Source organism: Petaurus breviceps, unplaced genomic scaffold, assembly GCF_028583685.1.
Source record: "Petaurus breviceps papuanus isolate PSGF00001 unplaced genomic scaffold, PetGlider_PUasm1.0 79, whole genome shotgun sequence".
NCBI classification, from domain to species: domain Eukaryota; kingdom Metazoa; phylum Chordata; class Mammalia; order Diprotodontia; family Petauridae; genus Petaurus; species Petaurus breviceps.
Window position 1 is genome coordinate 32,578,645 of NW_027186523.1, and position 12,044 is coordinate 32,590,688.

The following is a 12,044-nucleotide window of genomic DNA, read 5'->3' on the forward strand; positions in this document are numbered from 1 at the left end:
AGAGAGACAGAGAGAGAGAGACAGAGAGAGAGACAGAGAGAGAGAGACAGAGAGAGACAGAGAGAGAGACAGAGAGACAGAAAGACAGAGAGACAGAGAGAGAGAGACAGAGAGAGAGACAGAGAGAGAGTAATGACAGGAAAGCAGCAGTTGGTGCCAATAGTCCTAATGAAGGCACCAGCCTCCCTATGCTACCTGAAGTTTGTAAAAACAGAAATGGTCCAAGCCAGTGAGTGGGCTGGTATTCTCTACACTGGAACTCACATGGTGACTATAAAGTTCAGTATGTTGACAAGGGGCAATACAAGGGAGCCAGGAAAACCTCACTTCTTACAGTGGGCAAGTTTGTCAGGTCTGCTTATCTGGGTAGCTTTCTGTGTCTGTCTCTCATATTCCTCTAAGGCATGAATTTCTCTGGGAGTCTGAGGGAGCCTAGCAAACTCTTTTCAGAAATCTGTTTTTAAATGCATCAAATAAAATAAATAGGATTACAAAGAATATCAATTATACCAAAATGCAGCCATCAAAATGTTTAAAAAAAACCAGCTTCCAAGTCCAAAACAAGGTCCTGGACTCCAGGTTAAGAACTCATGTTCTTAGGTCTTCTTTGGAAATATGCTGCAGCCTACTGCTATCTATCATTTGTCTTTCTATTACCCTTTTGTGACCCAAAATGCAATTTTTGGGAGATTGTAGTATTACAAAATTAAGAAAAAATAAAGTATAACCAGCAAAGTATCTATGTTTGAAAAGATGTTTGTTTTTCATTGAAAAATTTGACTTTGTTAGAAACAATGTGATCTGTAAAACTCTAACCAGATGCAAAAGTAATTGGGAAATGTTTAACAAAATACATAAAAATACAATATAGCACAGATAATGTTAATTTGTGATTTTCTAAGTTAATATGTGCCTCCCAAGTATCTATTTTGATTAGAGTTTGACTCTACTGATTTCCTGGTCAGTTATGGGTCTGTCTGTATCTGGGTTTTATTGCCTTGTCCCACTGTAATGATCTGCCAGCTACTGATCACTGTACTGCCATCTATTTACAGGTCAACAATTATTTATACAAACAAAGAAAATAAGTATTTTTCATAAAGAAGAACCCATGTTCTAAGTCATATAGATCTCTGGGGAAATTATTATCATTTTTTGAACCAAATACTCAGTTGAACGGGATCTTAAGCAAAGAGTATAACACAGAATTGGACAATCTGCTACATAATGAGTGAGTGCTACGTGCATTGAGGGACAGTGCTAATTTTCTATTAACCTGATATTTGTTGTATCCAGAGGAACAGTTCTTGCTTCCCTCTTGCCAGGCCCATTGAAGTAAAGAGATTTCCCGTCACTGAGTGTTCCACAGCCTGATCCCACCTGACCTCCAGTTATCTTGTACCACAGAGGGCTGAGTTTCCCCTCAAACCTGTCGAACATCTCACTGTGATTAGGCACATTAGATACACAGGTTCCATGTGAGGCTTCAAAAAGAAAAGAAGAAAGACAAAAATACATAGGAAATACTTTGTTGAAGTTGCGAAATGTGAGAGGCATATTCAGAAGATGGCAAAAAGGTACTTTGCATCAGATTTTATTGGAAATAGCATAACAATAAAAATATATACCTCTAAATCATCATTATCATTGCTACCACAACCAATGAGACTATTTGTACCTCCAGATAATATTTTATTCTGAGGAGACACACAGGGAATTTAACGTTCTCAGTTCATGATGCTGTGACACAAGTTTTGTAAATTGAGGAGAAAAGGTTAAACTTGGTGTGTGTATAACAATTAAACACTCTGAGTTGCTGCTTTCCTTAAATAGAAGATTCATCAGGGTGGCAAATGAAATTGGTTGTGTAAATCACAGCTTTAAAGGAAAAACATAAGACTAAAAAACCCTACCATCTCTGAAACCACAAGTGAACAGCATTCCCTGTAGAAGGCCAGTCACAACATATGTTTGATTTTGGTTCTATGCCATCTTCAGGCCAGGGGACTAAGAACCGGAGAAATTCTTCTGAAGCCTCTCCAAATATTTTCTACAGCAACCTTTTAAGATTTTGTCTTTCCCCCCATCCTCCTCTTTAATCTCAGCTGCTTTTCCAGAATCAATATCCAAAGTTATAGTGTGAACACACCACTCTTATATGTTTTCTTATAATCTTCCCTTTCAGGAGTCACTAGATAAATTGAGCCACCAATTGCAGTTGTCTTAAAAAAATCTTTTTTTCCAATGAAATCTGTCACCAGAGTTCTCTCTTCTCTGCCCAGAATAACAATATTTATTAGATTCAAAGGATCTTGTTCCTTTTCTCCTTGCCTGGTTTCTATGATTCTTAGTTGTAGAGGAGAATGCTAAAGTCTGAACTTGACTTAATCAGGGTCGGATTATCATTAAAACACACATGTGTCCCCACCTCCCTACCCAAACAAAGAGCAAAAACAAAACTATTCTTACCTGTGTAACCCAAATCACAGAAACAAACCCCTGAAACACAGTCCCCATGGCCACTGCAGTAGTTGGGACAAGGCTCAGAGATATAAACTCCATCTAGCCCAAACGGGAGAGCAGTTTTCTGGTTACTGCTCTCCTGGATCCAGCGGAATCTGGTTTTGCTGTTGGGAAAAAACAAGAGACTTGTTGGTTTTGCTATTATTTGTTCCAGCTGTGAAGTGGCTAGTTGTTACACACACCAAAAATGAATTCTTAGATGGGTCTGGCAAATTCAGGACTGAACTACCTCTGACTACCTCACCATACCACTCTCCCTACACCTCCCAACTCAGTGTAGCCCAGTGCATGGAGAAGGATGGTAGTAGCAGTGAGTGGAGGGGTGGAGGCTAAGAGACAAATACTCTGCCCCACAAATATGGACTGATAGGCATTCAGTTGAGTAACTGAGAGGGGAAAGAGGAATAGTGAATAGCAATTGGAGGGGATAAAAGATCATATGATCACCTGAGTGTGATCATGATCATATATTTTGTATTATATGATTATATAAGTCAACACTCCTCTATCCCTATGCATGTACCTCATTCCCTACATCATTCTCATTTATTCATTCATTGAACAAATATTTATTAAGGTTCTGAGATACTATGATAGGCACTTATGGCACAAAATACATATGAAATTAACTCTGCTCAAGGACTTTACAAGAGAATTTGGGGGAGGGATCATAGACAGATAAGTATGACATGAGAAAGAGTAAGACAAAGGACAAATTCAGGTAAAGTACTGTGAGAAACTTGCAGGGGGAAAGTTTGTTTTCACTTGGGAGAATAGAATGCTGGGAAGGCTTCAGGGAAGAAGGAGCATCTGGACAGAAGAGAAGGACTCAGAAGGATGGAAATGGGAAGAATCTATTCTAGATACAAGACATGGTGTAAATAAAGGCACTGAAAAACAAGAATGAGAGTTGAAGGGAAATTCCTCTTGGCTAGAGTGTGGAGTAGTATGAATTAAACCTGGAATTAAAACCTGAATTAAACCTGACTTAAAACCTTGAAAGGTGTAACAGAAGATAAATTGTGAATGTAAATGAGATCCCTTAGTAGTTTACACTTTTATTTGGTAGACAATAGTATGTCACTGAAGGCTAGTGTGAATGTGTGTATGCGTGTGTGTGTGTATGCATGTGTGTAAGTGAAAGAGTGACTTGAACAAAAGAGGGTATCAGGAAGGTTACTTGGGCAATAGAATGAAAGATAATTTGGAGAAGAGATAGAAGGTAGGAAGAACAGTAAGGAGTCTGTTATGATAAACCAGGCAAGAAGAGATTAAAAAGACTAATTGCAGTGAGAATGTCAAGTGGATGATGGATATGAGGAAGATTGTGGAGGTGGAATTGTTGGTTCTTGGCATTGTTTACAATTGAAAGAGGCAATAAGAAGGATAGGGTAAGTGAGAAAAGGAGGGAGGAAAGGAAAGAAGAGGGGAGGAAGAGAGAGAGAAAACAGAGAGAAGAAAGGGAAAAAGAAAGAAAGAGAGAAAGTATTATTCTTAGGTCATGAATTAATGCCTGAAGGATAGTGGTTCTATTTAAAGAAATTGGAAAGCAGGGAGAGAGAAGACATTGGAGTGAACAGGAAGAATTCACCAAGCACATGTTGAGTTTGAGGCATCATTCAGATATCTAGCAACTATGCAGAAATATAAAGCTAGAGCTCTGTGGAGAGGTTGAAGGTGGTGATATAGATTTGGGAGTTGTCAGCTTAGAGGAGAGAATTGAAGCTTGTAGAGTCAGTGAGAGAGGGATCATGGGAGAAGGTTCAGGGGGATAAGGTTAAGTGGGAAAACTGAGGTGAAAAAGGAGGAGGAGGAGGAACACATGTTTTTGCAGTGGTGAAGAAGGTCAGTGATTGAATCTGGGGTGGAAAATTTGGGAAGATTCAAGAAGGATATGAACTGAAAGACTTGTTTAAGGAAAAAAAAACAGAAGGATTCAGAGAGATGAATGTGAGCAGAAGGGCCAGAGAAGGAGAAAGTAGGAACAGGGTAAAGAGAAGGGAAGTTGGTGAAACAAGGAAAAGAAGCTGGGTGTGGTTGAAGGTACTAACAGGAGCTAATAAAATGAGAATAATTTACCAGAGAACTTAGCTACAAGACACTCTAGCAAGAACGACAAAAGACTGACGAGATTGTGTCACGTCCTTCAAGAAACTTTTCCTATATCCTCAAGATAATAGTCCCCAACACATTATGGCACATAATGCTTAATAGATTTTCTTTTTCTTCTCCCCTCCTTTCTTTCACCCCATCTCCTGTCCCTCTTCCCCCCCCTGTTTCTACCTCTCCCTCTTTCCCCCCTCTCTCTGTCTCTTTCTCTACCCCCTCTCCTCTTTCTCCCTCTCTCTTCCTTTCTCTCTCTTTCTTCCCCTTTCCCCTCCCACCTTTATTTATATCTGCTTATTTTATATACATGTTGTCCCTTGAATACAGGCACCATTTTATTTTTATCTTTGCATCCCCATTGCCCAAAACACTGCCTCCACATAGAAAGTGCTTATTTGTTCAATTTAATAGAATGTCCCTTCAGGTGAAGGCCAGTCTCCATCTTGAAAGAGAAAGTAAAGGGGACTGAGGACCTCACCCCCACTCTCTAGGTTATTTGGGAGGATGTCTTTTTTAAAAGTGAAAACAAAGAAAGAAAAAGAATTGACAAAGTACAAGGTCATAGACCTCGTCAGGTTCAAAGGTGCTATGATGACACAAAGAAGAGAAGGGGAATAAATATCACTAAACACCTGACATTAAGTAACAGACATGGGACTCTTCCTGAAGTGGAGGAAGAGGGAAGCTTAAGAAGCAGCAGCTGCTTGTTTTCCAAGGAATAATGATACTGATCCACAGGGGACATATCATTCAGGGAAAGACTGGAAGAAGCGAGGAGTATTGGGGGTGTTTGGTGATTTCCTTATGAGCAGAACCAGGAAAGTTAATTGTTAACTTGATAATAAAAGTAGAGAAGACCATACAGTCTTCCTTGGGCATAGAAGTAGCATGTGGCACAGAATCTTACAAGTTTTGTCAAATTTGATGACTACTATCCACTTCTGGTGATCTACCCAATCACCCATAATCATAATTGATACTACCTTAGATTGCTTGAAAGCCATTTGGAAAGCTCTGCCAAGGAAATGATATCTTGGGGAATAAACTGAAGGCATTAAAGCCACAAGCATATATTGTCATCATAGTAAAGGCTTCAAAAGTGAAAGGAAGATTTGGGAAGGGGTGAAAAAGATTGTCTAAGAAAAGGATTCTGGGCCATAGCTGGAGGAATAAGAGGCTCCTGGACAGGGATAGAGTACATTCAATTTGAACTGATGGGAATGTATTTTCCTAGGGTCTTGCAAATCTTATAAAATTTTGTGAAATGGAAAAAAGAGGAAAAATTTCTTACATTTCTCTCTCTCCCCCTATATATATATACACACACATATCTATATTTATATAAAACATAGAGAGAAGTTGTGACATAGGAAGACAAATATCCAAGAAAGAGATTGCCACAAAACCCATGGCTTTAAGTGTCAAAAGGATGGTTAATCAATAGGGCAAATTAGAAATCCCAACATGAAGAGGCAAATTTGATATCAAAGATATTAGTGAAGTTTGGGATTATAGGATCATAGATATAGAGCTAGGTGTAACCTGCAAGGTCATCTAGTCTAACTCTCCATTTACAAATAAGGAAACATACAAAGGTGGAGGAATGCATACAAGTTCAAATAGGTCAGAAGTGGAAGTGCTGTGGGCTTCCATAATGGGAATATGGTGCAGGACAGGTATACTTTATTCAAAAGAGACAGTACAGTTAAAAAGAGGGGCAGAATAACATTGTATATTATGAAGATATAATTAGATGAGGAAATTCAGGAAATATATAATATGTAACACAGGGTGAAGAATACCTATTCTTTAAATTCTATAAATACTATGAAGTATTTGGGTGTGGATGACAAGAAAGCTATTTTCATCAATGAATACAAAAGATCACTTGGACAGAAAGAAGAAATAGATCATACTTAGTATTGATGGGGAACTTTAATTCTTTAAAACACTTATTGGCTTTCTCTTCCTCTGCCAAAAATAAATAAATGAATGAATAAAAAGGAATTTATTAAATTCTTACTATTTTCCAGGAAAGTAATTTCTTGATATGTCCTAATGATTATTCCCTACTAATGGAATGAGGGCAACTAATGAGGGGGAAGCTCTAGGTCAGTGAATTTGATTTTGATTTCTAGAAAAAATTCAATAATGTATTTATTATTATAAAGATATGTCTGTATAATCTGTGCCTGGAAGTATTCTATGTCCAGAGAAGTAAGTAGTCATCACAAAGAATCAGGGCAGCTTCAGTAACAATAGGTCATGCCAAAATAAACTAATTTTCTTTTTTGACAGGATTCCCAGATCAGGGAAATGTTCTAGAAAAGCATTTGCCTAAATTTTAACAAAGCATTTGACAAAGTCTCTTATCCTCTGAGTATTGTTCTTTAGTAAATAGGAATACAAAATATGACAGATTAATGAAGCCTGCCACTTATGGCAGGAGATGAGGACTTAGATCTTCAAATAATTTCTATCCTTCCCCATCATTGAAGTGAAAATAGCAGGAAAAATGGAGAAATTATGTATGTAAATATAGCCACACGATTATGTTTCTGATTCTTAAAGAGTTTTAGCCACTTAACAATCAGTGAACTGCAAATCTTTTTTATTGTTATTCTAAATCATCTAGTCTTGGCAAACGCTGAATTTAACAAACACCTGTTGTTTACTAGCTTCAAAAATTTTAAGGGATTCCGATTGACTTTTGAGAAGCCAGTTCTATTGTCTGAAAATGCTTCAAAGAGATACCATGTAAGTTTCCATCTAAGCACTTAAATGGGAAAAGGTATATACATTTCTCTAGAGTGGAGAGAATTTTTAGAAGTGAACAGGTATCACCTTGAACATTGTTATTGTTGTTGAGTTGTTTCAGTTGCGTGCAAGTCTCTGTCACTGTGTTTGGAGTTTTCTTGGCAAGAGTGGTTTGCCATTTCCTTTTCCAGCTCATTTTACAAATGAGGAAACTGAAGCAAACAGGGTTAACTTGCCCAGGGTCACACAGTTGGTAAGTGTCTCAGGCTACATCTGAACTCATGTCCTCCTGACTCCTGGGCCCGATCTATCTACTGTGCCACCTAGCTGTCCTTTAGAACATTAAAGTAGCCCAAAGGGAAAATATAACTGATTCAGACACCTTTGTCTTCAAGAAGCAATGTGTATTACCAGAGATGCTTGTTGGATTCAAAAGTCCTAGGAAGTTTTGGTTAGGAGGTCCATTATTATATTGAAAAAGTGAGAGTATTTTGTAGGACCATAGCGGTAGAGCTGTAAAGAAGGTTATAGGTCAACCTAGTTCAACCTCCTCATTTTACAGATGAGAATACTGAAGGTACAAGGAGTTATAAATACCATGCACAGAATCAAATAAATTACAGTCTAAATTAGACTCAAGTTCTATGACTTTGACTTCAGTGCTCTTCTCACTTCAGCATTCATGTAGTAGTGGAGTGGTGTTGTGAGCTAGGCTCTTTAGACAAGGGGCAAACAGAGTGCTGGCCTGGAGTCAGGAAAATCTGAGTTCAAATCCAGTCTCAGACACTTATGAGCTGTGTGACCCTGGGCAAGTCACTTAACCCTGTCTCCCTCAGTTTCATCTATAAAATGAGTTGGAGAAGGAAATGGCAAGGCACTTCCGTATCTTTGCCAAGAAAACCCCAAATGAAGAGTCAAATGTAATTGACACGCCTGAACAACAACCACTAATTTTTCTCATCCCCTGATATTGATCCATTGCCTATATCAGGGACTCTTAACTATTTTTATTTCAGGGGCCATTTTGGCAGTCTGGCAGGAATTTTGATAACTGTATTTCAATTATATTGAATTTTGAATAACTTTATATATATGTATGAAAACTATTTCAATATAAGTGAAATGCAGTTTTATATGTATATATACACGTGAAATGTGGTTTCGTATAAAGTCACATATTTAGAGACCCCTAATCTAGAAGGATTTCTCAATAAAAAGGCTCCTTCTTTTCTCTAGAAAGTCATATTGAAAGGATCTATACATTTTTTTCTCTCTCAGTTCCAATCCTCAAGTCAAATTCAGCATTCAGGCAAAACACTTTATAAAATCTCTTTCTTCTCCAGGGATGCTTCTCCCAACTACATTCCTCTTCCAGAGACAGCCACACTCAGGCAAATGTCTTCATGAAGAGAAGAAAAGCTGATTTTCTCCAGCTCCTATTTCCTTTCATGCCCACATTTGTTGTCCTCTACACAGGGGCAGGAGTGAATGTTCTGAAAAATCCTGGGCCAGCATGTAGGACAGCATTCACATGTGCCCAGAGCACAGCACTCTATTTCTGTATTCTGGGGAGGGGTCCTGCACAGGCTCCATGTTGTACTGGAGCTCTTTTGTGTATCTCTCAGTTGGTGGAAAAGCAATCTGCCAGCACATATTTCTGATAGCCTACTTCTTCCCCTGGCAGAATGCAGAATCAGGAAAATTAAGACAAATAGTCTCCACCTTTGTGAAGCATTATTTGTGGGAGAACCAATATTCTAGTAACCATTGTAAGCACACTGCCTTGTGGCAAAACATCTCCAAATGCTTAACACCTAAAACTCTCAGTTTTCTAAAAGCCCATCTGGAAGAAACTGGATTCTTCTGAATATGCCACAGACAGGACAAAAATAGGCCATCTACCCAGGCTGAAATGCAAACATGTTTGGAGGTTTTGGGTAGCCAATTCTTTATAAAACACACACACACACACCATCAAACAGCCTGGACAGCCTTCAAAATAACCCAAAGAAGCTGGATTCCAACAGGAAAAGACGATCTTCCAACAGCCCAACTCAAAAAAAAATACTGTCACATTAGAAGCCTCATAATAATGGCCCAATCTGTGATGGCTGGGATGAACTTCTGTTGTTTCTGAGAGGCAGCTTTTCTGATCAAGTTTTTCTAAGTAACATCAAAAAGAGTCTGTTGTTTCATATTCAACTGTTCCTAGTTGGCTTTGGGAAAATGAAACAAGCTCACTCCAGATTTGTGGTCCTTGGCAGAAGTCATGTAGCTTCCTTCATGTAGCTTTCACTGGCTAGATGCAGAATACTCTCAGCACACTGATCTCACAGTAAAAAAAGCAGGCATATGATGCTTGCTTAACTACGGCATGTCACTGCTATCCAGCATAACAGAAGGGTGGGGATCGTTTCAGAAAGGAACAGGGAAAGTTAGGCAGAAAGCATAAGTAAGATCTACATAACCCAATACAAAGTGGGATATTTTATTATAAGAGCCCAAGAATATCCTTTGGGGCTAGACTAAAATGAACCTGCATGTTACTGGTGACTGACAGCTAGGTGGTGCATGGAATAGAGAGGAGGGCCTAGAGTCAGGAAGACCTGAGTTCGAATTTGATCTCAGATACTCAGTCACCCTGGGAGAGTCTGAAGGGATGAACAACCACCACTTCCATAAGGGCAGGTATCCTGATCCTTACCTATGCTGTCCTTGATACAGTTGTATAATATCACTCCTTATGAGCCCAGCTAGGATGTGAACTTATTAGAGTGGAGTTCCTTCAGGGCAGGGCCTACTTTTTCCTTCTTTGCACTCCCAGCAATTAGCACAGTATCTGTTGTAGTAAGTACTTAGGAAATATTTATTGACTTACTGACTGAATTCATTTCCTCCAGTGCTTGGGCCTGACTGCTGTAATGCAACAGAGGCAAAGACTCTTTCCTTGGCCATATTCTCTATGAGTTGAAACCCCACACCCAGAGATAGTTTGTTATTTCTCATAGGTAAGTGGAGATAGAGCTTTAGAAATCATCTATGCCCTGCCCCCAAAGCCTCCCAGGAGATGTAGCCTGAGATGCAGTGAGGGGACAGGTGAGCTGAAATAGCGGGGGGAGAGTGAAGAACCCCAATACCTGCCCCAGCCAAATGGCTTTGGTGCAAAGGAAACACTATGATCTATTGTTCCAAAAGAGTTTGGGAAAGATTTTGAACTCCAATTCCTTCTTGTCTATATAACTTTAGGGAATCCCTTTAAATTCTAGGTGACTTTTATTTCAACTTATCAGTAATAGTAAAGAGGTAGCTCTTTTGGTGGCTCTTTTTTTACTTCAATTTTTACGCAAAAAAATTATACTTAATGTCTTTAAACTGTTTGGAGAGAGGAGGAAATGAATATACATCTTGTTATATTCCACAACCCAAAAAACACAAATGAGTACTGCTGAAATACAGGTCTGCATCTCTCTGCTCATGGATGGTTCCAATTTGATTTGTTCAGTTGGGTCTGACTTTTTGTGTATGGGGGTTTTCTTGGCAAAAACCCCTGAAGTGGTTTGCCATTTTTATTCTCCAGTTGGTTAAGGCAGACAGAGGTTAAGTCACACAGCTAGTGAGTGTCCAAGACTGGATTAGAACTCAGGTTTTCCTGACTTCAGTCCCAGCACTCTATCCACTGAGTCATTTCACTGCCTCTGTTAAAGTGGCAATGAAGTAATGTTCAGCAGTGAGCTATTTAAGGAGCTCAGCCCTAGCTTCTGCCTGTAGGGAGTCAATTGGTTGCTTAAACTCTTGAATTTTTGGTTTATTTCACCCAATATCTACCTGCCCAGTGGGTATCAGTAATAGTGAGGTTCTGTCCTAGTTTGAGGGTGTGGAGGGAGAAGCCCACTACTTTTACCAAGTCTGACTAAACTGCTAAGTAAAGATAATGATTCTTTTGGCTTTTGATTGAGAGTAGAGGGGTTGTTAAATGAAGAGTTTTTGGTTCTTTTTTGGAGGTGATCAGGGTTAAGTGACTTGCGCAGGGTTGCACAGCTAGTCAGTGTCTAAGGCTAACTGAAAAACGTGTTTTGTTTTGTTTTTTGTAGGCGATCAGGGTTAAGTGACTCCCCCAGGGTCAAACAGCTAGTAAGTGTCTGACGCTGAAAGAAGAGATTTTGGTTGGTAGACACAGATGAAAGTCTAGGCAGACATCCGGATACTGTGTAGCTGATCCAGGAGAATGAGCTAATGACTGACTGACAAGCTCACTGTGCTGACTATTGGCAAAGCCAAACACACAGGCAGGCTGAGGAGCAATGCAACTGCTTCCACTTTTTCTTGTCTCTCCTGTTAGTTTTCTGGGAGATTTACACAGAAATCTTACAGCTTTGACTTTGGTCTTGTAGAAGGCCCTTTTGGGGCGGAGATGAAGGAAAGAAGGATGGCAGCATTTATGGAAAGAAGAACAAAACTCTTTAATAACTCATGCTGGCATTCAGACATAATGTGTTTTAAATTAAGTCCAACAAAACATAACGATGATAGGAAGAGAGACACACAGTAACGGTCCAAAGTAAAACTCTCACAGCACAGCTAGCCTGCAAGGCAGTCATTAATGCTCTCTTTTGATGCCTATGGTAAGTGGTTCTACTGCATTCAATTTAGCTAATTTT

At 39.2% G+C, this 12,044-nt stretch overlaps 1 protein-coding gene across 2 annotated transcripts in view; it reads right to left on the reverse strand.

Annotated features, from left to right (window-relative positions):
* Window positions 1-12,044, reverse strand: part of LOC138175901 (reelin-like) — a 566,655-nt gene that overhangs the window by 118,178 nt on the left and 436,433 nt on the right. For both annotated transcript variants that reach the window (XM_069106558.1, XM_069106557.1), the window contains exons 29-30: window positions 2,470-2,627; window positions 1,277-1,484 (exon numbers count right to left, since the gene is read on the reverse strand). In XM_069106558.1, the coding sequence (XP_068962659.1) occupies window positions 1,277-1,484; window positions 2,470-2,627 (366 nt within the window). The remainder of the gene's footprint in view (window positions 1-1,276; window positions 1,485-2,469; window positions 2,628-12,044) is intronic.